Raw genomic sequence first — 22048 nt, 5'->3', positions numbered from 1 at the left:
TCTGCTATTCCTCCTTGCAGATCCTCTCCAGTTCTGTCAGGTTGGATGGTAAACGTTGGTGGACAGCCATTTTTAGGTCTCTCCAGAGATGTTCAATTGGGTTTAAGTCAGGGCTCTGGCTGGGCCATTCAAGAACAGTCACGGAGTTGTTGTGAACCCACTCCTTCGTTATTTTAGCTGTGTGCTTAGGGTCATTGTCTTGTTGGAAGGTAAACCTTCGGCCCAGTCTGAGGTCCTGAGCACTCTGGAGAAGGTTTTTGTCCAGGATATCCATGTACTTGGCCGCATTCATCTTTCCCTCGATTGCAACCAGTCGTCCTGTCCCTGCAGCTGAAAAACACCCCCACAGCATGATGCTTCCACCACCATGCTTCACTGTTGGGACTGTATTGGACAGGTAATGAGCAGTGCCTGGTTTTCTCCACACATATCGTTTAGAATTAAGGCCAAAAAGTTCTATCTTGGTCTCATCAGACCAGAAAATGTTATTTCTCACCATCTTGGAGTCCTTCAGGTGTTTTTTAGCAAACTCCATGCCCCTACTGGTGGAGGGCTGCAGTAATGGTTGACTTTCTACAACTTTCTGCCATCTCCCGACTGCATCTCTGCAGCTCAGCCACAGTGATCTTTGGGTTCTTCTTTACCTCTCTCACCAAGGCTCTTCTCCCCCGATAGCTCAGTTTGGCCGGACGACCAGCTCTAGGAAGGGTTCTGGTCGTCCAAAAACATCTTCCATTTAAGGATTATAGAGGCCACTGTGCTCTTAGGAACCTTGAGTGCAGCAGAAATTTTTTGGTAACCTTGGCCAGATCTGTGCCTTGCCACAATTCTGTCTCTGAGCTCTTCAGGCAGTTCCTTTGACCTCATGATTCTCATTTGCTCTGATATGCACTGTGAGCTGTAAGGTCTTATATAGACAGGTGTGTGGCTTTCCTAATCAAATCAGTATAATCAAACACAGCTGGACTCAAATGAAGGTGTAGAACCATCTCAAGGATGATCAGAAGAAATAGACAGCACCTGAGTTAAATATGAGTGTCACAGCAAAGGGTCTGAATACTTAGGACCACCATGTGATATTTCAGTTTTTCTTTTTTAATAAATCTGCAAAAATGTCAACAATTCTGTGTTTTTCTGTCAATATGGGGTGCTGTGTGTACATTAATGAGGAAAAAAAATAAACTTAAATGATTTTAGCAAATGGCTGCAATATAACAAAGAGTGAAAAATTCAAGGGGGTCTGAATACTTTCCATCCCCACTGTATAACTCAAGAAAAAATTCTATTAGCATTAAAAGGTGTGGTGACAGGAAAGATCCCAGGACCAGATGGCTTCTCGGCCATCTATTCTAAAAAAATTCAAGATCTACTAGTCCCCCAATTATGCTCGTATTGGAACTTATTAGAGGAGAATTAGAGGAGAAGAGGGGGATGAGAAAGGAAGGATTGTTGCTCTATGTCTCTAATTCGAGAACAACATTACATAATATAATGAACATACTTAAAGAATATGGAGAGTTATCAAACTTTAAAATAAATCCATCAAAGTCAGAAATCCTGAATATTAGTATAGATAAGAAAGAAGAACAATGTCTGCAAGAAAAATTCCCATTTAAATGGCAGAAAAAAATAAAATATCTAGGGATGTATTTGACAGGGAATTGGAAAGACTTATATCAAACGAAATTACATCCCGTTACTAAATTAAATTAAGGAAGAAATAAGGAATATCTCAAGGAGACTGCTTTCCTGGGTAGGACGGATTAACATTATAAAAATGGGGATTGTACCAAAAGTACTTTATAAGTTTTAAATGCTCCAGATACAAATCTCACAGAGCTATTTCAATATATTGAAAAAGATGATTCTGCGGTGTATATGGCAACATAAAAAACAAGAGTACAATATACAGTACTAAGCAAAGAGAAAATACATGGAGGTTTAGCTGCTCCAGACTTTAAAAGATATTGTAAAGCAGTTCTATTGACGCAAATTATCGATTGGACACATCACTTTAGAGAAAAGATTAAAATTGAAAGTAGGTTGAGTGAGACACGGTTGGATAAGATGATTTGGATACGACGACACTATCGTTTTTTTTTCCAAAGACACAAGTACTTTTACAGCACAGGTAATTTGGGAGTGGGATTTAATGCACAGGCAAAAGAAATGGGATTATAACTTACCGTTAATACCACTTACTGGAACACATTATTTTCCACCAGGAAATTAAACACTATTTGGGGTTTGGATTAGGAAGAAAAATGCACAACTAAAATATATCATGAAAGAAGGAGTGATCTGCACTATACAGGAATTAAGACACAAGAGATCTTATCGATTAAATGAGCTGAGATATAGACAATTAACACACTTTATAGAGACATTACCTAAACCAATAAGGTCAAATGAAAATGTACTGCCATTAGAAAAATCCTTAGCTCGCAGATTGCACCGAAGCACTGTACTTCCCAGATTTATAAGATTATTAGCGGAATGTAAGAACCAGTAGTTCCCGCTTTTTTGCGAAGCGGAGCTCGGTGTAAAATGGAGCGAACAAGAAAAGGGAAAAATATTGAAATTGACGGAAGGAACAGCGATAGATATAAATACGAGAGAGGTCAACTATAAGTGCCTATTAAGATGGTACTTAACACCCACCAAAACTCACAAAATCCAATCAGAAAAATCACTGTTATGCTGCAGGGGATGTGGGTCAAGAGGAACAATGATGCACATTTGGTGGGAATGCACAAAATACAGAAATTTTGGCAGGAGATTAACCAATTGATTCAGGAGATATCGTGAATGGAAATGCCTAAAAAAACCCAAAACCTATCTATTGCATAACACTAAACTAACAATCAATGAATATAAAAAAACAATGATGCCCCATTTGATAAATGCCGTAAAAAGCTTGATCCCGAGATATTGGGTAAATCCAGAATGCCCAACTTTTGGAGAATGGGTTAAAAAGATAGGATTAACATATAACATGGAAGAGCTATATCATGCGGGGGAAGATAAAACAGAAAGATGTTTAAATATGTGAAAAAGATGGATAGAATTTAAGAGCATAAGAAGATACACGGATTTGAGGAATAAAAACTAAATGGACCAAGTAAAGGCATGGAGGGAAAGAAGAAAGAGAGACATATGAATAATAAAATTGTATATAAAAAACAAATGAAGGAACTAGGCTCTGCAAACTGTGCAGTCAAATCAATCCATTAAACAGTGTTGCACACAAAAGGGACCTTCAATATCACAGGTTCATACAGCTGCACCTCCAATATTGTTGTGTATCTTGTTTAATGCAAAAAATGTATCGTAAGATCTTTCGTTAAAAGCACAAATGAATCTGCAGAGAGACACCATTAACCCCTTTCGACCACGCTATAGCCAAATGACAGGTACAGTGCGGCTGTACTTTGCCGGTGTGTATCAGCAGTGATTTGTGATCGCTGCGTACTTTGGACACAGCTGATCACAGATTAGGGTAAAGAGCCAATTAGGGCAGCTCTTTACCACGTGACCAGCTGTGTCCAATCACAGCTTAAACCCAGAATTAAACAGGATTTGCCAGTTATTGGCTATTCTCCCCTCGCGCTGACAGCGCGTGAGGAGAGGAGAGCCAAAAACCAGCAAATCCACACTAGGGACATCTGCACTGACAATCAGGGCACTGATCATCAGTGTCCTGATGATCAGTGCAGCCCCACCAGTGCCCATAAGTGATGCCTGTCATTGCCTCCTCATCAGTGCCACCCATCAGTGCAGCATATCAGATCAGTGCACATCAGTGAAGGAGAAAAATTACTTACAAGAGAAACTAAAAAAATGTGTTTTTTTTTCTTCTTTTTTTTGTTTTTGTTTTTTTTTTTTTACATTTTAGGTTTTCGTTTGTTTAGCAAAAAAATAAAAAAAAAACCCAGTGGTGATTAAATATCACCAAAAGAAAGCTCCCTCTCGATCCAGCGATGTGCACAGGAACATCGGCTGTCCCGGATCTCTCTCTTCTCATTGGCTGACACAGCAGCAGGAGCTTACAACCACAGCCAGTGAGCCAGCAAGGAGAGAGAGGGGGCGGGGCCGAGCACGCATCAGTGCCCCCATCGCAATTGGGGGCACTGGTCAAGGAGGAGGAGCCAGGAGCGCCGTCAGGGAACCCGAGAAGAGGATCAGGGCTGCTCTGTGCAAAACCACTGCACAGAGCAGGTAAGTATAACGTTTGTTATTTAAAAAGAAAAAAAAAACCTTTAAAGTGGAGTTCCAGCCATTTAAAAGTCAGCAGCTACAAAGTGTAGCTGCTGAATTTTAATAATGAGACACTCACCTGTCCCACGGTCCAGCGATGTGGGCTCACGAAGCCCTGTTCCTCTCCCCCTCCTCTCTGTGGCTCCGACATTCTGAGCGCTGTGAATGGTCGGGTAATCTTCTGTGACGTGTCCCAGAAGATTGCAGGTAGGGAGGGGGGAGAGGTGAACTTCTTTCCGGCTCCGCAGAACCCAGGGAACCCATCATTTAAAGCGGAAAGTTCAATTTTTGAGTGGAACTCCGCTTTAATAACACTTTAATTACCATTGCTCTGGTGTTTTTTCTTTTCCTAAAGCTTGTCTTATTAAAATTCTGCTAAACCTTTGTGTCTTATTACTGCTTGGACCTTAAAGAAAATTGTAAGTTAGTGCAAATAAAAAGAGTATCACAGACCGTACTCAATTGTTTCTGTCCATTTGTATCAAAAGTTTGTTTCTGTTGGAAGCATTTATAGTTGTGTTCCTTAATGTTTTATTCCATAATTTGTCTCCAGATGTATCTGCATTAGATCACATGAGTGGGACACCTAAAGCAAAGATGTTAGATGTAACACCATTCCAAGTGAGTATTATTGTCTGTCTTGTCTTTTTTTTTTTTTTGGTGAGTGTTAGACTGATCTAAATTCATCCAGTTCTTCAAGGCCATGCCGATTTTAGTGGGTGTGGTCTTCTTTGTTCGACAGAAGTCGATCATTTAATTAAGGGACACTAGAAAATTTGTCAACCAGTGGCTGCGGCCACTGATCAGTGTATTCTAATACAATGTCCTGCAGGGTTGGGGGGGGGGGGGGGGGGAATCCATCTATACCACATTTGTGTGGATGGAGGAATCTGTTATTTTTTTTTTTTTTTTAATTGTCATAAAAATGTATTGAGGAGGCCATGCATTTTAAAAAAAAATATTGTTCGTCCTATGACTCTTCTAAGTAAAGAATGTTCATTTAAGTATGTATTTATGTGTGTCTACTATATTTTGTTTACATTTTTACTATAGGCATGAGGACAAGGATTACATTCTATTTTAGACATTGCTTCCAAATCTGTACATAAGCAGGGGCTTTAAACACATTTTCCGGTAACGTGACCCACTTTCCTGCACGCCCCCCACTGTATATCCTGAGCTCTGTTTGCTCATTTGTGGGCCTGGGACCGACATAGCGGGTGCTAATGGAACTGAGTGGACTCATGTCCGCACTCCTCCCCTCTTTGTTGCTGACCTGGAAAGCGATGTGTTTGACATCACTTCCAGGTCCACCTGTCAGTTCAAGGCCAGCATGGGAAAGAATGTAATGCAGAGTGATCTGCATTGAATTACATACAGGGGGAACATCCAGGGTCTTTTAGACCCCAGATGTCTCCTTAAAGAGAACCTGTCACCAAAAAATCACACAGGGAACGCTATGTGATGAAAAGTAAAAAAATTCAGATTGTAAAAAATGAAAGTTACATCCAACCACATGAAATCCCCCCCAAAAACATTTTTGAGGCTCCCCTACCCCCACATAGGCACATACAAACATAAATGCATTTTCCAGGGGAGCCTACGCATGAAAACATCGATTGCGATACACATGTTGCATATCGTCGTGCATGCCAGAGTGAAAGCAACATTTCTTGCACCAGACCTTCTCTGTAACACTAAACGAATTACCTATTGGGGGCTTTTAAAGCATTGCCTCTCTCTAGGGCAGTGATGGCGAACCTATGGCATATGTGCCACAGCTAGCACGCAGAGCCCTCTCTGTAGGCACGTGAGGAAGAGAGGAGCACACACTGACCGACCATCCTATACAAGGTGTCTGTACACCGCCCCGCCCCCTACCATAGAGCTATATCTTCCACATGCCTCTGGGGCCAGGGAGGACGTGGATGAGACGAGGTGGTGCTGCTGGATTGGAGGAAGTCACACTGATACTGGATGCCAGAGCCAAGTGAAATTCTAATGTGCTGGTCTCACCTGCAGCCTACCTCTGTCTGCCTATGGTCTAAACAGTCGCCCTCCACACATCACTCTGATCAGGGCTGCCGACAGGGGGATACACAGGGGGATTGGTGCAGCAGGACCCTGCACTGTTTTTCTCAGAAACTGAAAGCTGGCTTCTTCCCCTCTCTCTCCTGCCAGCTTTCAGCTGCTGGAAGGAGAGAAACAGTGCAGCGTCCTGTAATTGTCTTCCCGTCCCTGAGCCTGTCACTATTACTGCCCAATGCTGCTATAGTGTGTGCAGCTGTTTAAAAAAAAAAAAAAAATAGCACAGCATTAATATGGAAAAAGCGTGACATTCCTATTGACACAGTGGACTATTTATATGTAAGTAGCATTCATATGTAAATAACGCGACCGGACATATGCAAATGCCGCCCCTCCCTCAGTTCATGAATGGTGCCCAAGAAGTGGATGCAAACAAATAGAAGCAGGTTTGAGAGTCTTGCTTCCCACTGCCTTGCTGGATGTTCCATCAGGTACAGCATTCAGGTTTCTGTAATACTGGGTCAGCAGTGAGTAGATGGAAGGGGCGGGGGGTGGGGTTAACTATTTAGAGTGCACAGGTGAGCAGGGAGTTGAGGTGGAAAGGTGGGCAAAGAGGCAGTGTGCAGAGGTTGGCAGCTTTGTGGGGGTGCAATAGTGAGCAGAGGAGGGCATGTAGAAGTAGGCAAAGAGGGGGGCTTTTGGGTGCAGAGGTGAGCAGCTGGGTTGGGGTGCATTTACATATTCAGCATCCCTTGCTGTCCCTTTGAGGAGCAATCCATGATGGATACATTTTCAAAAGGCAGTTAACAGGTGACTGGGAGGGGATATATTACCTTCTTCCTACTGGTATTAACCCACTGGCACTTTGAAATAAACAAATTGGTTTTGTGTTGCAGTTTGGGCACTCGGGCTCAAAAACGTTCGCCATCATTGCTCTATGGTGTCTGCTTTCAGAAAATATTTAATATTTTGGGGGTTTTATGTAATCTTCAGGCCTAAAATGATTTTGAACTTGTGCAAAAAATACAGAAAATACTCTGGCAGCGAAAGAGATACCAGCGGATTAAAAGAGGGGATATGATCTCTACCATTCTGTTTATCTTCATTCTATAGCATGTAACCAAGCAAGGTAATAGATTACATTAAAAATGCCATCACAAATGAAGTAGTACATTGCATAATGTATGATTTTTATACTGTGGTAATGAGAAGAAATGAGGACTTTTTAGGATGAAAGCTGAACAGATTGGTTTGAAAGTGAATTTAGTGTATACTCAATTGCATGGTCTTGATATGGAGAGGATCAGGAAACGAATGGCATAGATAGGGATGAAAGATATTGGAATGGAAGGAAGAATCTTCCAAAGGGGAACTTTTCTGGTGACAGCTTTCACTTTCTATTGTGCCTCGAGTACATGTTGTAAAGGGGAATCTGTCCAACAGTACACACTATTTATTTATTACAGGTACTTATATAGCTCCGCAAATTTACGCAGCACTTGTTGACCCTAGTGTTGCTAGGGGGAAGTGATAACCATCTAGCCACTGTGCAGACAAACCAAAATAAACTCTTACCAAACAGAAAAAAATGGCAGCTTTACTAATCTGAAAGGGGCTAAGAGCTCAGCTAGAAGTCAGTCAAAAATAAATTAAAGGCAATACATGGAATTAGATAAAATTGTGTAAAATTGAATGAAATGCACAAACTCTTGCATTGTATACATAGATATCTTACTTTTCTAACTTTATGCAGGTAAATGATTCGGCATACTTTCTCCAAACTGAGAGCTCTATAGATGTTTCAGCACCTCATAAGAAAGTACCTTTTTCGGAAAGCTTTGTTAATGGAGGGCCAGTGTCAAGTGCGAACCTCCTGAAAATGGTGAACCCGTTAGAAGATACACATGAGTTCAGGCAAGCCTGTCAGCTGTGTTTCACCAAAGCAGGTAGAATATCTGTCAATTTTTGATTTTTTTTTTTGTTACAAGATCACCACAAGTCCTTTGGAAAAAGTAAGTCTTATGCGCTGTGTCAATACTTGGTCTGGCTAGCACATTTTACTTCAGTGGTTTTCAACATCCCCAGTCATCCTCTGGATATCAGATATGCATACCCCTACATATTATATGTAATTATAATATAATTTAGCAAGTATTTAACTCTTGCTGATGATTTATTTGCGTGTGAAAAATTCTGCATATGAGTAACCTTGCTAAAATGTCTTTATTAATATACTTAAGTTTGATGGATGTAGTTTTTTTTTGTATAGTGTTTCCTAATTTGTTGTGTTGTGCAACCATTTAGGATCAAAAATTCAAAGCTACAATTACCAAGCCAAACTTGAACATAATTGCAAGAAGGACATTTTTATTGGGCGAATGAAAAACTCTACAGATGAATTGTGGAAAAGAATAAGACCCAGACCAACAAAGAATCAATATGCGGGTCAATACTATATTTGTAAAGGTATCCTTTATTATATGTTTATGCTTAAACAAGCTTGGGTACATTTTTTTCGAATGCTTAAAAAATGTTGCATTGTTTTTTCATAACCAGTTCAAACCTGCATCATATACAGTATATTATGTTGTAATGTCACCAGAGTAGTTTTTTCTTTTCAGTGAAAAGTACATTTGATATTATACTAGCTGTAACTGTAAGATGTTTAATCACAAACCAAAGATTTAAAGTGGTTGTAAAGGCTCAAGTTTTTTACCTCCTTGCATGCATTATGAGCAGTTGACAGGTAGTTAACCGGCTGCCACCCAGCCACAGTACATTTACTGCGGCAGGGACAGGCTGGATGATGTACATGTACGTCATCCAGCCGAGGTGCACTTGCCCTCTGAAAGATTTATGCCCCTTCATTACCAGGCCATTTTTTGCAATACGGCACTGCGTTATTTTAACTGACAATTGCATGGTTGTGCGACGCTGTACCCGAACCAGATTTACGTCCCTTTTTCCCACAAGTCTTTCTAGTGAGATTGGTCGCCACTGTGGTTTTTACTCTTTGCGCTATAAACAAATAAAGGCAAAAATTTAAAAAAAAAAAACGATATCATTTACTTTCTACTATGAAAAATATTCAATATAAAAAATATAATTTCTTCATCAGTTTAGGCCAATATGTATTCTGCTACATATTTTTGGTAAAAAAAATCTCAATAAGCGTATATTTGGTTTTGCGCAAAATTCATAGCGATCTACAAACTATGGAATATTTTCATTTATTTAATTTTTTTACTAGTAATGGCGACGACCAGCGATTTATAGCGAGACTGCAATATTGCGGCAGACAGTCGAGACACTGACATTTTTGACACTTTTTGGGGACCAGTGACACTAATACAGTGATTAGTGCTAAAAATATCCACTGTCACTGTACTAATGACACTGACTGGGAAGGGGTTAAACATCAGGGGTGATCAAAGGGTTAACTGTAGAGGTTGACCGATATGGGTTTTTCTCTGGCCGATGCCAATGCCGATATTTAGAAATTGCGGTGGCCGATGGCCGATATATGATGCCGATTTTTTTGGGCCGATATATTAGGCCGATTTTTTTTTTTTTTTTTTCCCCTTCATCTCATAAAATATAACAGTTAGACCCCTTTCACACTGGGGCGTTTTTCAGGCGCTTTTGGGCTAAAAATAGCGCCTGTAAAGTGCCTGTAAAACGGTTCCCCTGCAGAATGTGTGAACGCTCGAGTGCTTTCACACTGAGGCGATGCGCTGGCAGGATGTTAAAAAAAAAGTCCTGCAAGCGGCATCTTTGGAGCGGTGTATACCGCTGCTCCACCACTCCTGCCCATTGAAATGAATGCGCACCGCTGCCGAAGCGCCTACAAAGCGTTTCGGCAGCAGCGCTTCAGGGGCGCATTTAACTCCTTCCTCGGCCGCTAGCTGGGTTATAAGCGCCCCGCTAGCAGCCGAATAGCGCCGCTAAAATGGCGGTAAAGCTAAAACTAACAGCGTTTTACCGTCAACGCATACCCGCTCCAGTGTGCAAGCAGCCTTAAGTAATAAGTGATACAGAAAATTTTTTACATTTAAACATTTATTAAACAAAACAAACCTCCAATCAGTTCACTTGTATGTATAATTTAGATTAAAAAAAATAACTATATCTCAAATATTAAATACACAAAAACAGGTAATCAAAACTTTCGGACGAAAAAAAATGGGCTAACTTTACTGCTTTTTTTTTTTTTTTTTTTTATTTCATTAGTGTATTTTTTTTTAAAAAATTGCGTTTGAAAGACCGCTGCGCAAATACCGTGTGACATAAAATATTGCAACAACCGCTATTTTATTCCCTAGGGTCTCTGCTAAAAAAAATATATATAATGTTTGGGGGTTCTAAGTGATTTTCTAGCAGAAAATGCAGGATTTTTACTTGTAAGCAACAAATGTCAGAAAAGATTTAGTCTTTAAATGGTTAAACTGAGAACTTCTATACACTGAGTTCAGTCTATTGATAAAAAAAAACCTGAAGAGATACAATGTTTCTTCTTATCAGATTTGGCAGGCTGCCCAGGGAGGAGAGAAGAAAACTTCAGACAACTTGCACTGACTTCTATTACAGAAGTCACTTGCAAGTCCCCCTGAAGTTATAATCGGCTTTTTTTATCAGCACAATCGGCCGATGCCGATTAAGTAAAAAAAGCCAAATATCGGCCGATATATCGGTCGACCTCTTGTTAACTGTGTGCCTAGCCTGTGTTTGTGCACTGTGTGGGAGGTGCTTTTACTGGGCCAAGGCATTGATCCATGTTCCTGCTTTGCAGGAACACAGGATCAGTGCCTTCCCTACTATTCGATGTCCGCCGGCATACACCGATCATTAGGCAGAGAGCCAGAACGGTGATCTGCCTTGTTTACATAGACAGATCGCCGTTCTGGCTCTCTGCCTAATGATCGGTGTATGCCGGCAGACATCGAATCTGCGGTACCTGCAGATAAGCTCCCGCTGTGTCTAATCACAGTGGGAACGGGTCACCAGCAGTGTGCATGTGTGCCCCAGACCTAGAAGTGTCGAATCATGTACTAGGTACATGATGCGGCGCAGAGCAGCTGTCCTGCCACAGTATGTGTACGGTGGGTGGCCCTCCGAAAGTTGTTAATTTCTTCATTTTCCAAAAAATTATGACACAAAAAATTACAACTTCAAAAAACTTGCCATGCCTCTTACTAAATACCTGAGACTGTCTGCTTTCCAAAACGGGGTAATTTATACTGTCCTGACATTTTAAGGGCCATCTGGAATTGACATAGGCCATCAGGATTGATCAATTTTCAAATATACATAACATAGTTTGTAGACGCTATAACTTTCACACAAACCAATTAAGATACACTTTTTTTTTTACCAAAGACATGTAACAGAATGCAAGTATTATTTATTTATATTGATATATAATTAATTTGTGTACACTGTTGAATGACTGGGCAATTGCCAGTTAAAGTAGCACAATGCTGAATAACAAAAAAATGCCTTGTCATGAAGGGGGTAAATCAGATTTTATTTTGCAAAGTCTTCTCAGGCAGCCCAGCTCACCCATGTCCCCATTCTAAGCAGTGACTTTGTAGCCTTCAAGGGTTAGTTCACCTTTAAACCTCTTGCTATGTTCTTGTAAACATTGCTTATATAACTATAAAGCACTGTGCGGAATGGTAAACAGTTGTTTCTTTCCAACCATTTGGATCCTGCAAAGCCGATAGTTCCAGTTTTCCAAATTTTAAAAGTCGCACTTTCCTTTCCTATATCCGTACCTCTCTCAAGAAAAGCGGATAAGAATCTCCTGTCAGTGTCTTCCTGTTTCCTATGATGCATAGAGGCCATTCTCTCCCTTTCCCTGCCCACACTCTGCAGCTCTCCGCCTCGCCCCAGAGGAGTGGTAGGAGCTCTTTCACCAGCAGAGCTATATGTGATCCTGCATATGCCTTCTTTCACATGGTTAGAACTGTACTTAGTTTAGTGTAATTTAATGCAGAGAGTGTATACCTTCACTCAGAGCTTTTTTTCTCAGAGAATAAGTACTGGAACTCCCCCTCTCCAAGTCGCCCCTTGTCTTTGCCCCTACCCAACTTTTGAGCACCGTCCCTTGCTTCCACCACCTACCCACCTCCCAGTACTTTTTAGGGGAATATTTGTTAATGATAACAAGATAAGCAGTAAAATAGATCCCCTGCAGCCAGCAACAATAGCCCCCTAGCAACAATAGATCTCCCTCAGCAATAATGGACCATCAGCAACATAAGACCCACCCCGAGCAACAATAGATTTTCCCAGCAACAACATACCCACCTGCAAAAAATAGATCACCTCCAGCAGTAGATGCACCTCTGAAAATAGATCCCCCAGAAGCTAGCATCAACAGACCCTGCAATACACCCAAGCACCACTTGACATTACATACATTCAGTGGGAGAGGTGCTGGAACTGCGTTCCCCCACGTTCCGTTAAAAAAAATCCCTGCTTTCACTACATACTGCAAATGTGCTCTGTGCTCTTTACAAATAGGCAAACACATTTGCTTATTGTGGCAGCTGCTGCTGTGGGTTGACACTGAGGAGGAATAGCCAAGATTGTTCTGAAAGGTACAAGGTTACTTGTATATGAATAGTGCTGAGTGCAGGGTCATCTACTACCAGATTAAACTGACAGACAAAAGTGTTTGTGATCTTGTTGACCCCCCTTATGCTCTCTCTTTCTCTCTCTTGCTTGTTCGCTCTCTCTTTCTCATACTCTCGCTCACCCTCTCTTTCTTGCTTGCTCTCTCTCGCTCACGCTTTGTCTCACACTCTCTCTCCCTCTCTTTACCAGTGAGACAGAATGTGTGTGTCTCATACAGCTCTTCCTCCCCTAAGTCACGGCAGCGTGGAGCTCACAGGGGAGGAGAAAGCTGAGCAGTCAAATGCTAGTTCACATGCCAAAGCAGCCCCTTCTGTACAGGCACACAGAGAATGAAATGATTATTGGGAACCATAGTTCCCTATTGGGTCAATCAACTACATTCCCAGATGGCATTGCTAAAAGGAAGTAGGAAGCCAGAAGCATTTTTTTTAAATGACTATGAAACTGAGTTATCCAGAACACAGAGGTAAGCAATTTTTACATAATAAAGATCATGCACATTAAGATTGTCATCAATGTTAGGCATGATTTATGAAGGAATTCGATTTTTGTTGGTGATGGTGAACTTACTTTTAGTATAAACACAGCACAGAAGATCTGAGAGTGATAATGAGGGTGAGAGGAGCTACTGAGACTTAAATTGATGTCCATGCTTCTTCTATAAACATTGAGCATGAGTTGTTATACAGTGTCTGCTGCTAGAGTGAGCAGCTAATGCCTGTTTTAACCGTTTCACCGCCAGAGCCGTTTTTGCTTTTTTTTTTTTTTGCACACATGTTTAAAAAAACATTTTGGGTCTGAAAATGATCCCCAACGTTATATATTTTCTGAAAGCAGACACCCTAGAGAGTTCCAATTTTTTATGTCACTTGATATTACTAGCAAAGGTCTAGGAAAGGCAACATTTCAGTTAAAAACACACTAAAGTGAATTTTAGGTCAAATAATTGCAATAAACTACCCACTTGTTGGTAAAATATAAAAGACGAGGTTCCACAGAGTAAATGGATACCCAACATGTCAAACCTTAAATTTGTGTGTGCCCGTAAAATGGCGACAAACTTCAGTACCCTATATTTTCTATAGGTGACACTTCAAATGTCCCCTATAGGTCATCAGTTTTGTGTTACGGAGGTGGTCTTGCTCTCACCTCGGCATGTGGGGCGATATGTAACATGTGTATTGCAATAGACGTTATCACGAGTTAGCGCGTATGTTTACATTCGTATGTGCGTATATATGGGGATCCTCAAAAAAATTGGGGGGGGGGGGGAATTTTATGTGATTGGGTGTAACTTTATCTTTTTTTTTTTTTTTTTGCCTGCTTAACTTTTTTTTTATTTTTTTTCGTTGCATAGGGGACAAAAAGTTTATGATGATTTTTAATGATGATGACATGCAGGGTCTAAAAGGTACCTGGGGGTGTGGGGAAGCACTCTGGCGGCGGCACAAATGCTTCCACCTGACAGGCAGGAGTCTGCCTGTCAGTTCTACACACAATCGATTGTATGTGAAGCCCCTCACTGTCAGGTCTGTACGACGGCAGCGAAAAGGGTTAAAGCTCATTTGCATATTACATTTTTTTACTTATTTGTTAGCTGTTTTAATTTTTGTATGTCAAACTTTATTTCTTTCAGATGTTGCTCAAGGCATGGAGTGCACATATGCAGGAAACTGTACATTTGCATACTGCCAAGAAGAAATTGATGTGTGGGCTTTAGAGAGAAAAGGAACATTCTGTAGGGATACACTCTTTGGAGGCAGCAGAAAAGTCAGTCTAACAATCCCTCATCTACTGCAGGAGCACTCAGGAAATTTTGTCTTTCTTTGTGAGGTAAGCTTCTCTTCTGGCATACATATGTGCAGGGTCTGATAAACACTGGGCGCCAGGTCACTGTTGTGTGTGGAACATAATGTAATCTGGTGTTAAATTGTCCCGGATATGCTGCTTACCCGGGACTTCAGGGATTTAGACAGCTTTGAACCCAAAATTGCTCAGAATTTATTCTAAGACGAGGCGCTCAGTGAGCAGGAGTTTAGCAATCTCCTCCTCTGCTCGACATCATGAAACTCTTACAGAGGGGTGCACAGTGTACTGCAGTTTACTATAGGGTTGTGGAAACAATTACTTCTACAAGAATTCTAGACACAGCATGAATACAAAAATAAAAAATCCACCGGCCGAGGGTTTGGTTTCATCCTGTAACTGTTCCGCTATAACACAAAGAAGGCAATTGATATAAAAGGGTTAGTCACTCAGATCACTTGATCTGTAATCATGCAGAGTGGTTACAGATCAAGTCTCTGATTCCCTCCAGTCCACCAATGTAGATTAGACCAACCTCTGGAGAGTGCTGTGGCTGCAAGGAAAGGACTTAACTCTCCCCTGGCACAAGGAACTGCTTAGGAGGATGTTATTTTAACCCTCGTTCACATTGACTGCGGCTTTGAAATCGTGCGACTTCATCTAAAATCAGTGCGACTTGGAAGACATCTGTGCGGCTTCATGCACAGATGTCTATGCAAGTTGCACCCAAAATCGCCAAAAGTAGTGCAGCAACTACTTTTTCAAATCGATGTGGCACCACAAAGTTGGTGTTGTACCTATTTGAACAGTGCGATTGCCGGCAATAGGATGCGACTTTAGTTGCTCCAATGTGAACGAGAGCTTAAAGTGGGAGTGGAACATGAGGGATTAAAGCAGATCTCCAGCCATTGAAATTGTGAAGTAGGGGATAGAGGGAGCAACTTTGTAATTAGAGAGTGGCCAGGAACCTGACACTCCCAGAAATGTCAGATTAAAAGTTTCTCTAAAGCCGAACTACACTGCATCTGAGCACCACAAACCAAAAACACTATTTTAATTCATTTATAATATTGAAAGAAAACTCACTCGTCCATCCATGTCTCCATGCTTTATTTTGCTGAAAAATCACTTTGAAAAACACCACCTACACCCCCTAGCAATACTGGCCATGGCCATCTTGAGTAAGGACAGATGATTCATGTAGCATTTACTTACTGGAATACATCTTCCCTTAGCTCAGGCTTGCTGACAGGAAGGTGTGCTTAGCTGAGAAAACTCCTCCTGAAGACTCCTGGGATGTATGACATCATTTGACTAGGCCTGGAAACAAGGAAGTAACCAAAGAAATATAAAAAAACAAAAAAAAGTTGTAAAGGTAGCAGATTTTTTTACCTTTGTGCATTATGTAAAAAACTTTATGCCGCTCTCCTCCAATCCCTCCCCCCCCTTATGCTTACATGAGCCCAATCTTCATCCAGATCTGTGCACAAGGGCAGTGTCTATCACTCTCTCCCCTCACTGGACAGAGGCAGCAACAGGAGCCATTGGATTCTTCTGCTGTCAATCACAGCCAGTAAGCGGGGAGCGGGGGCAAAGCCACACTGTGTGTGTCCAGCGCAGTTCAGGATAGAGCCCACACAAATACCCCCTCTTGCTATGATGGCATTCGGCAAGGGGTAGGAGCCGAGCGCGCTGGCAGGAGACCTGAGAAAAGGAGGATCAAGGCTGCTCTGTGCAAAACCATTGCACAGAGCAGGTAAGTATATATAACATGTATGTTATTTTAAAAAAAATATTAGGTATACTTTATTTATTACAGGTACTTGTATAGTGTCATCAATTTACGCAGTGCGTTACATATATATTGTACGCTCACATCAGTCCCTGCCCTCAAGGAGCTTACAATCTAAGGTCCCTGACTCGCATGCATACTTGAACATACTGGGTCAATTTAGACAGTAGCTAATTAACCTACCAGCTTGTCTTTGGAATGTGGGAGGAAACCGGAGTAGCCAGAGAAAACCCACACAGGCACAGGGAGAACATGCAGACTTCATGCAGGCAAAGTCGTGGTTGGGATTTGATTTGGAGTGCTGCCAGGCGGAAGTGTTAACCACTTAGCCACTGTGTTGCCCAGTCACTTTAAAAAATGTAAATGTGATCCACTTTCCTATCTACAGAATTTTCTAATGCTAGCAGCATAAGGAATAAAAATAGTCAATATTCATTGAGTAAGTGAAGTTCCGCTTTATTTAGTGATTTTCTCTGCGGTATAGCCTAGCCGGCAATATGTTTGCAGGAGGTCAGAGTCATTTTAAAGAGGATATGTTTAAGGCTCGATTCACACCTATGCATGTTGCTTTTGAGCGTTTTTGGAGGTTTTTTTCATGCTTGCCACGTTTTTGAGCAGCGTTTTTGCGGCGTTTTTGCCGCGATTTGCGTTTTGCGTTTTTTTTTTTTTTTACAGTTTTTTTTTTAGTCTTAAAATAAATTAAAAAAAAAAAAAAAGGCAAAAACGCTGCAAAAACGCTGCAAAAACGGTGCACTTGCGTTTTTGATGCTTGTCCATTGAATTCTATTACATGCAAAACGCTGCATTTTGCATGAAAAAAAGTCCCTGACCCTTTCCAAAAATGCAGAGAAACAAAAAGGCATTGATGTGAACATGTTCCATAGGAACCCATGTTAAAAAATTCCCGTGCATTTCTGCAAAATGCAAAATGCATCAAAAAACGCACTAGTGTGAATGGAGCCTAAAACCCGTTTGCTGTTTGTATTTCAGAAATGTTTTGACCACAAACCCAGAATGATTAGCCAGCGGAATAAAGAAAATCCATTCACCTGCTCACATTCTGTATCCAAGCACAGTTTTGAAGAAAATAAGTATGTTTTCATTTTTTTTATGATGTAGTTTTTATTGCTAAATGACTTAATTGAAAAAAATGCCAGTCCAGAATGCTTATTTGTTTTATGTGCTAGTGGTAATGCTCTTTTACAGCACTGCTTTATTATTTTGCTTATTGTGAGATTTTAATGACCAAACTGGAAATATTTAAAATGGTTGTTAAGCCACTCTAACATGTATACACCATCAGCACTGTCTGTTCTACATTAAAATGTTTCCAATATGCTGCACTTAGATGGCGCTGCTCTCCTTTGTGTTTTTTGTGTGTTATACACCATCAGCACTGCCTCCTATTGTAATGTCCCCCTCTTTGTGTGATTTATAAATATAAATGCTGTAAATACCTTATTTCTCCTTCGTTCATAAATGGACACCTTAATCTTGACCATTGGGTTATATCGCCTGTGCAGGAGTAGGACTAGGCAGAACATAAAGCTTGGCTACGCCCCATGGGCTGCCCTCAGTCAGTATATACCCCCCTCCCTGATCTAGGTATTCAATTTTTTTCTGTCTAGTCAGGAGTAAGGACGTAGCTCCTTGCTGGGATCTTTTGGTCCTAGTAATTTTTTTTTTCTCCTTTCATATATCTTTTCTCCTGGGAGATCTACAGTCAACTGCCGGACTGGGTGAAGGGCTGGATAAACTAGATCCAGGGGTCTCCCCAGTCCAGCGAGCACGTGCTAATGAACTATCTGCCAGCATTCGGTGGCCATTTTCCCTTAGTCTGGCTTGGTCTTCGGCCGGCAGCCATGTTGGCGTAGTCCGTGACGTCCATTTTCCCTTAGTATGGCACGATGCTGGAGACAAACAGATCTGTGCCGAGACAGGCCGATTTGGTCATGTGATCTACAGAGCTTCCGGGCCCCTCCTCTTCCTCTTCCTCCCGGGATACATACTTAGGAGAGACACATGGCATGCTGAGTGTTCCGATCCGGCGTTCTCCAGTCTGGGGGTGGTGAGTCCCTGGGGTCCCTTCTGTTTACCAGCAAGCACCTTTAGGGGGTCCATAGCTGTGCCAAAACTCTATTTGTGCTGCAGGGTCTACCTTATTTCATGGAGCCTCAGGGTCGCATCTCCTCCACTGATCCCCTTTTGGGGGCGCCTGGTCCCTCGGAACCCCAGTTCCCAGTAATGCACTGACAGCGGTCTTAGAGTCCCTAGTATCCTGGGTTGAAGTGGCGTGAGGGCCAAAGGTCAGGCAGGAGACGTCCTCCGCCTTCTCCTGCTCAGTCTGTCTCATCTGAGTCTGATGCTGCTGTGGATGTGGCCCATCCAGTGGGAATTGATACTACGCTCCTGTCCGATAGTGGCAATGACTCCTCCATGGTCGCAGCAGTGAAGGAAAAAATGCTGGTGGATGCACTTGTGGTGCTGCCTTGCATGAGATTTGGAGGATGTGGCCACTGACGTGGCTGTCCCTTTTGGTACACACAAGGCACCTCTGCAGCTAAGGTGTTTCCTTATCTGCCATATTTTGACAAGTTTGTCTATAAGGACTGGGGGCAACCAAAGCAACCTTTTGTAGTCCCTAAACGCTTTACAGTATGTTACCCCTTTGAGGAATCACTTTTAAAAAAGTGGACCAGTCCAACAGTGGTGGACCCTCCAGTCTCCAGGTTAAATAAAGCAGCCATGATTATAGTAGAGTATTCCCCGTCCTTTAACCGCTTGGCATCCGCGCTATAGCCGAATGACGGCTACAGCGCGGACCTGAATTCCCGGGAGGCCGTCATATGACGGCCTCCCCTGTGCACGTGCCCTGCGCGCGCCCTGATCACCGAGTCACTGAGACTCGGGTGATCACCGATCTGTGTAAGGGGCCGGTCCCGGCCCCTTACCATGTGATCAGCTGTCAGCCAATGACAGCTGATCACATGATCAAAACAAAAGCTCTGTGATCGTTTTTTTTTTCTCCTCGCGCTGACAGTGCGAGGAGAAAAAAAAGCCGATCACCGGCTCAGCAGCAAGGGACATCGGTCCCGAAGAGGAGGAGGCAATAATGCCTCAATTGTGCCACAATTGTGCCAACAGTACCCACTGACAGTGCAACCTGACATTGCCACATCACAGTGCCCACAGTGCCCACCAGTGCCACGTATCAATGCCCATAAGTGCCACCTATCAATGCCTACAAGTGCCACCTATCAATGCCCACCATTGCCACCTAACAATGCCCACCAGTGGTGCCAATCAGTGCCACCTAGCAGTGTACAAGATCAGTGCCCATTATTGCCACCAATCAGTGCCCATCACTGCCACCTATCAGTGCCCATTGGTGCCGCCTCATCAGCGTACATCAATGAAGGAGAAAAATTACCCTTTTAAAAAATTTTATAACAAAATATAAAAAAAAATATTTTTTTTTTTTTAAATTCGGTCTTTTTAAATTTTTTTAACAAAAAATAAAAACCGCAGAGGTGATCAAATGCCACCAAAAGAAAGCTCTATTTGTAGGAAAAAAATGATAAAAATTTCATTTGGGTACAGTGTTGCATGACCGCGCAATTGTCATTCAAAGTGCGTCAGCGCTGAAAGCTAAAAATTGGTCTGGATAGGAGGGGGGTTTAAGTGCCCGGTAAGCAAGTGGTTAAAGATCTGGGCAATAGGAAAGCAGAGTCTGTGGCACGCAGCATGTTTATTGTGGCAGGTTCGGCAATGCGACTGGTCCTGGCCTGGGCCCTGGTGTCTCAGACTTTAACCAACTGGGCCAAGCTTTTCCATCAAGGTCTGGGTAATGAGCAGGTTCCTGCTGCTTATGTTGTTCTGGTGGACCAGTTGGTCCAAGGGCTGCAGTTTATATATGATGCATCTTTGGATGCGACGCCCCTGCTTCCAAACTTTCTGTTTCAGTGGTAGTGATTAGTCGCTTGCTGTGGCTTAAGAACTGATCTGCAGACCAAGCCTCTAAAAAAGCTCTCACTGATCTGCCCTTTCAAGGGGATCGCCTGTTTGGTGCTACCCTGGATGACACCATTAAGGGTGTCACAGGGGGAAGAGTACCTTCCTGACACAGTCTAAGAAACGGAAGGGCCCTCGAAACGTTTGCCTTCCTTCTCAGCCCATAAGAAATTACTTCGGGCTCCCGCTGCAGACAAGGGAAACAGATCTCTCAAATCTTTCCCGGGAGGTTCCAAGCAATCATGGTCTGGTAAGGCTAAAGCTGGCTTCTCAAGTCCCGCAGACAAGACCCCTTCAGCATGAAGGTCTGCCCTCACCCATAAATGGTGTTGGGGGACATCTTCGCTGGTTTCCAGCTTCGTGGACCTCCTTTGTGAGCGTCAAGGGGATCCATGAATTGATGCTTTTGGGGGTACCAAAGAAGAGGGGCAAAGTTTGTCCGTTCAGGGGGCCCCGAGTCTCCTTGTGCGGATATAGTTCTTGCAAAAATTCAGGTGACGTCTGAACTACCCACAGTCTCCTCTATCCCCATCCAGGAAATTGAATTACCTGGGTCGGACCCTGGGTTTAATACTGACTAGGGTAGTCTTTTTTTCTTCTCAGACTCCTGCTCCTTCAGCAGGTTTAGTTCAGCAGGACGTTACCTAGACTCGTGGCTATCTCTCGGTTCCTCTGGTAGACGCCGCAGTCGTCATAATGCCACTGCAGGGCCAACACCTTCCTCTTCTGCGGTGCCTGCGAAGGACCAAGGGTGAAAGTCTTCTGGTCATTCTGGTGGCCGTAAACGTCCCTTGGGAGCTACCTCTCAGGGAGGACCAGTTTTTCCAAGGGCTAATTTACCATCTTGCTTTACAGTTGCTGGTTTTAATGGCCTAGCCATTGAAAGCCAGGTACTGAGAGATAGAGGTTTGTCGGATCATTATCCCTACTAAGTTAAAGGCGAGGAAGTTGACTTCTAGTAAGATATACCATCGTACGTGGAAAGCGTACATTTCTTGGTGTGAGTAGATTGGCGATCATCCTCACTCCTTTTCTATAAGTCGGACCTTGGTCTTCCTGCAATGGGGCGTTGAGCAGAGGTTGGCCTTAATTACTATCAAGGGCCAGGTCTCTGTCTTAGCAATCTTCTTTCAGTGACCCCTAGCCACTTGCTCTTTAGTTTGTACCTTCAGTCACGGAGTCTGGCATGTGGCTCTGCCTGTACGGTCTCTTTTGCCACCATGGGATTTACACTTAGTACTATCAGTTTTCCAGAGACCTCAATTCTAGAATATTCAGGAGATTCCCTTACCTATGTTGTCCCAGAAGGTGGTATTCTTGGTGGCTATTACCTCAGCCCGCAGGGTTTCAGAGTTGGTGGCATTATCCTGTCGCTATTTAATGCTCCATAGGGATAAAGTGGTTCTCTGTCCCTGTCCATCATTTCTTCCCAAGGTTGTCTCTGACTTTCGTTTTAATGAGGACATTGTGTTGCCGTCCTTGTGTCCCAAGCCGGCCCATCCCAAGGAATTTGCT

At 42.5% G+C, this 22048-nt stretch overlaps 1 protein-coding gene across 1 annotated transcript in view; it reads left to right on the top strand.

Annotated features, from left to right (window-relative positions):
• ZC3H7A (zinc finger CCCH-type containing 7A) overlaps positions 1–22048 on the top strand; it is a 166257-nt gene that overhangs the window by 73379 nt on the left and 70830 nt on the right. The window contains exons 11-15 of the mRNA XM_073591074.1: positions 4811–4878; positions 8039–8231; positions 8590–8751; positions 14561–14757; positions 17513–17613. Coding sequence (XP_073447175.1) covers positions 4811–4878; positions 8039–8231; positions 8590–8751; positions 14561–14757; positions 17513–17613 — 721 coding nt within the window. The remainder of the gene's footprint in view (positions 1–4810; positions 4879–8038; positions 8232–8589; positions 8752–14560; positions 14758–17512; positions 17614–22048) is intronic.

This window comes from Aquarana catesbeiana, linkage group LG06 (assembly GCF_042186555.1).
Source record: "Aquarana catesbeiana isolate 2022-GZ linkage group LG06, ASM4218655v1, whole genome shotgun sequence".
NCBI classification, from domain to species: domain Eukaryota; kingdom Metazoa; phylum Chordata; class Amphibia; order Anura; family Ranidae; genus Aquarana; species Aquarana catesbeiana.
Note: the sequence above shows the minus strand (reverse complement) of the source record. Positions and strands in the feature narration are given on the sequence as shown.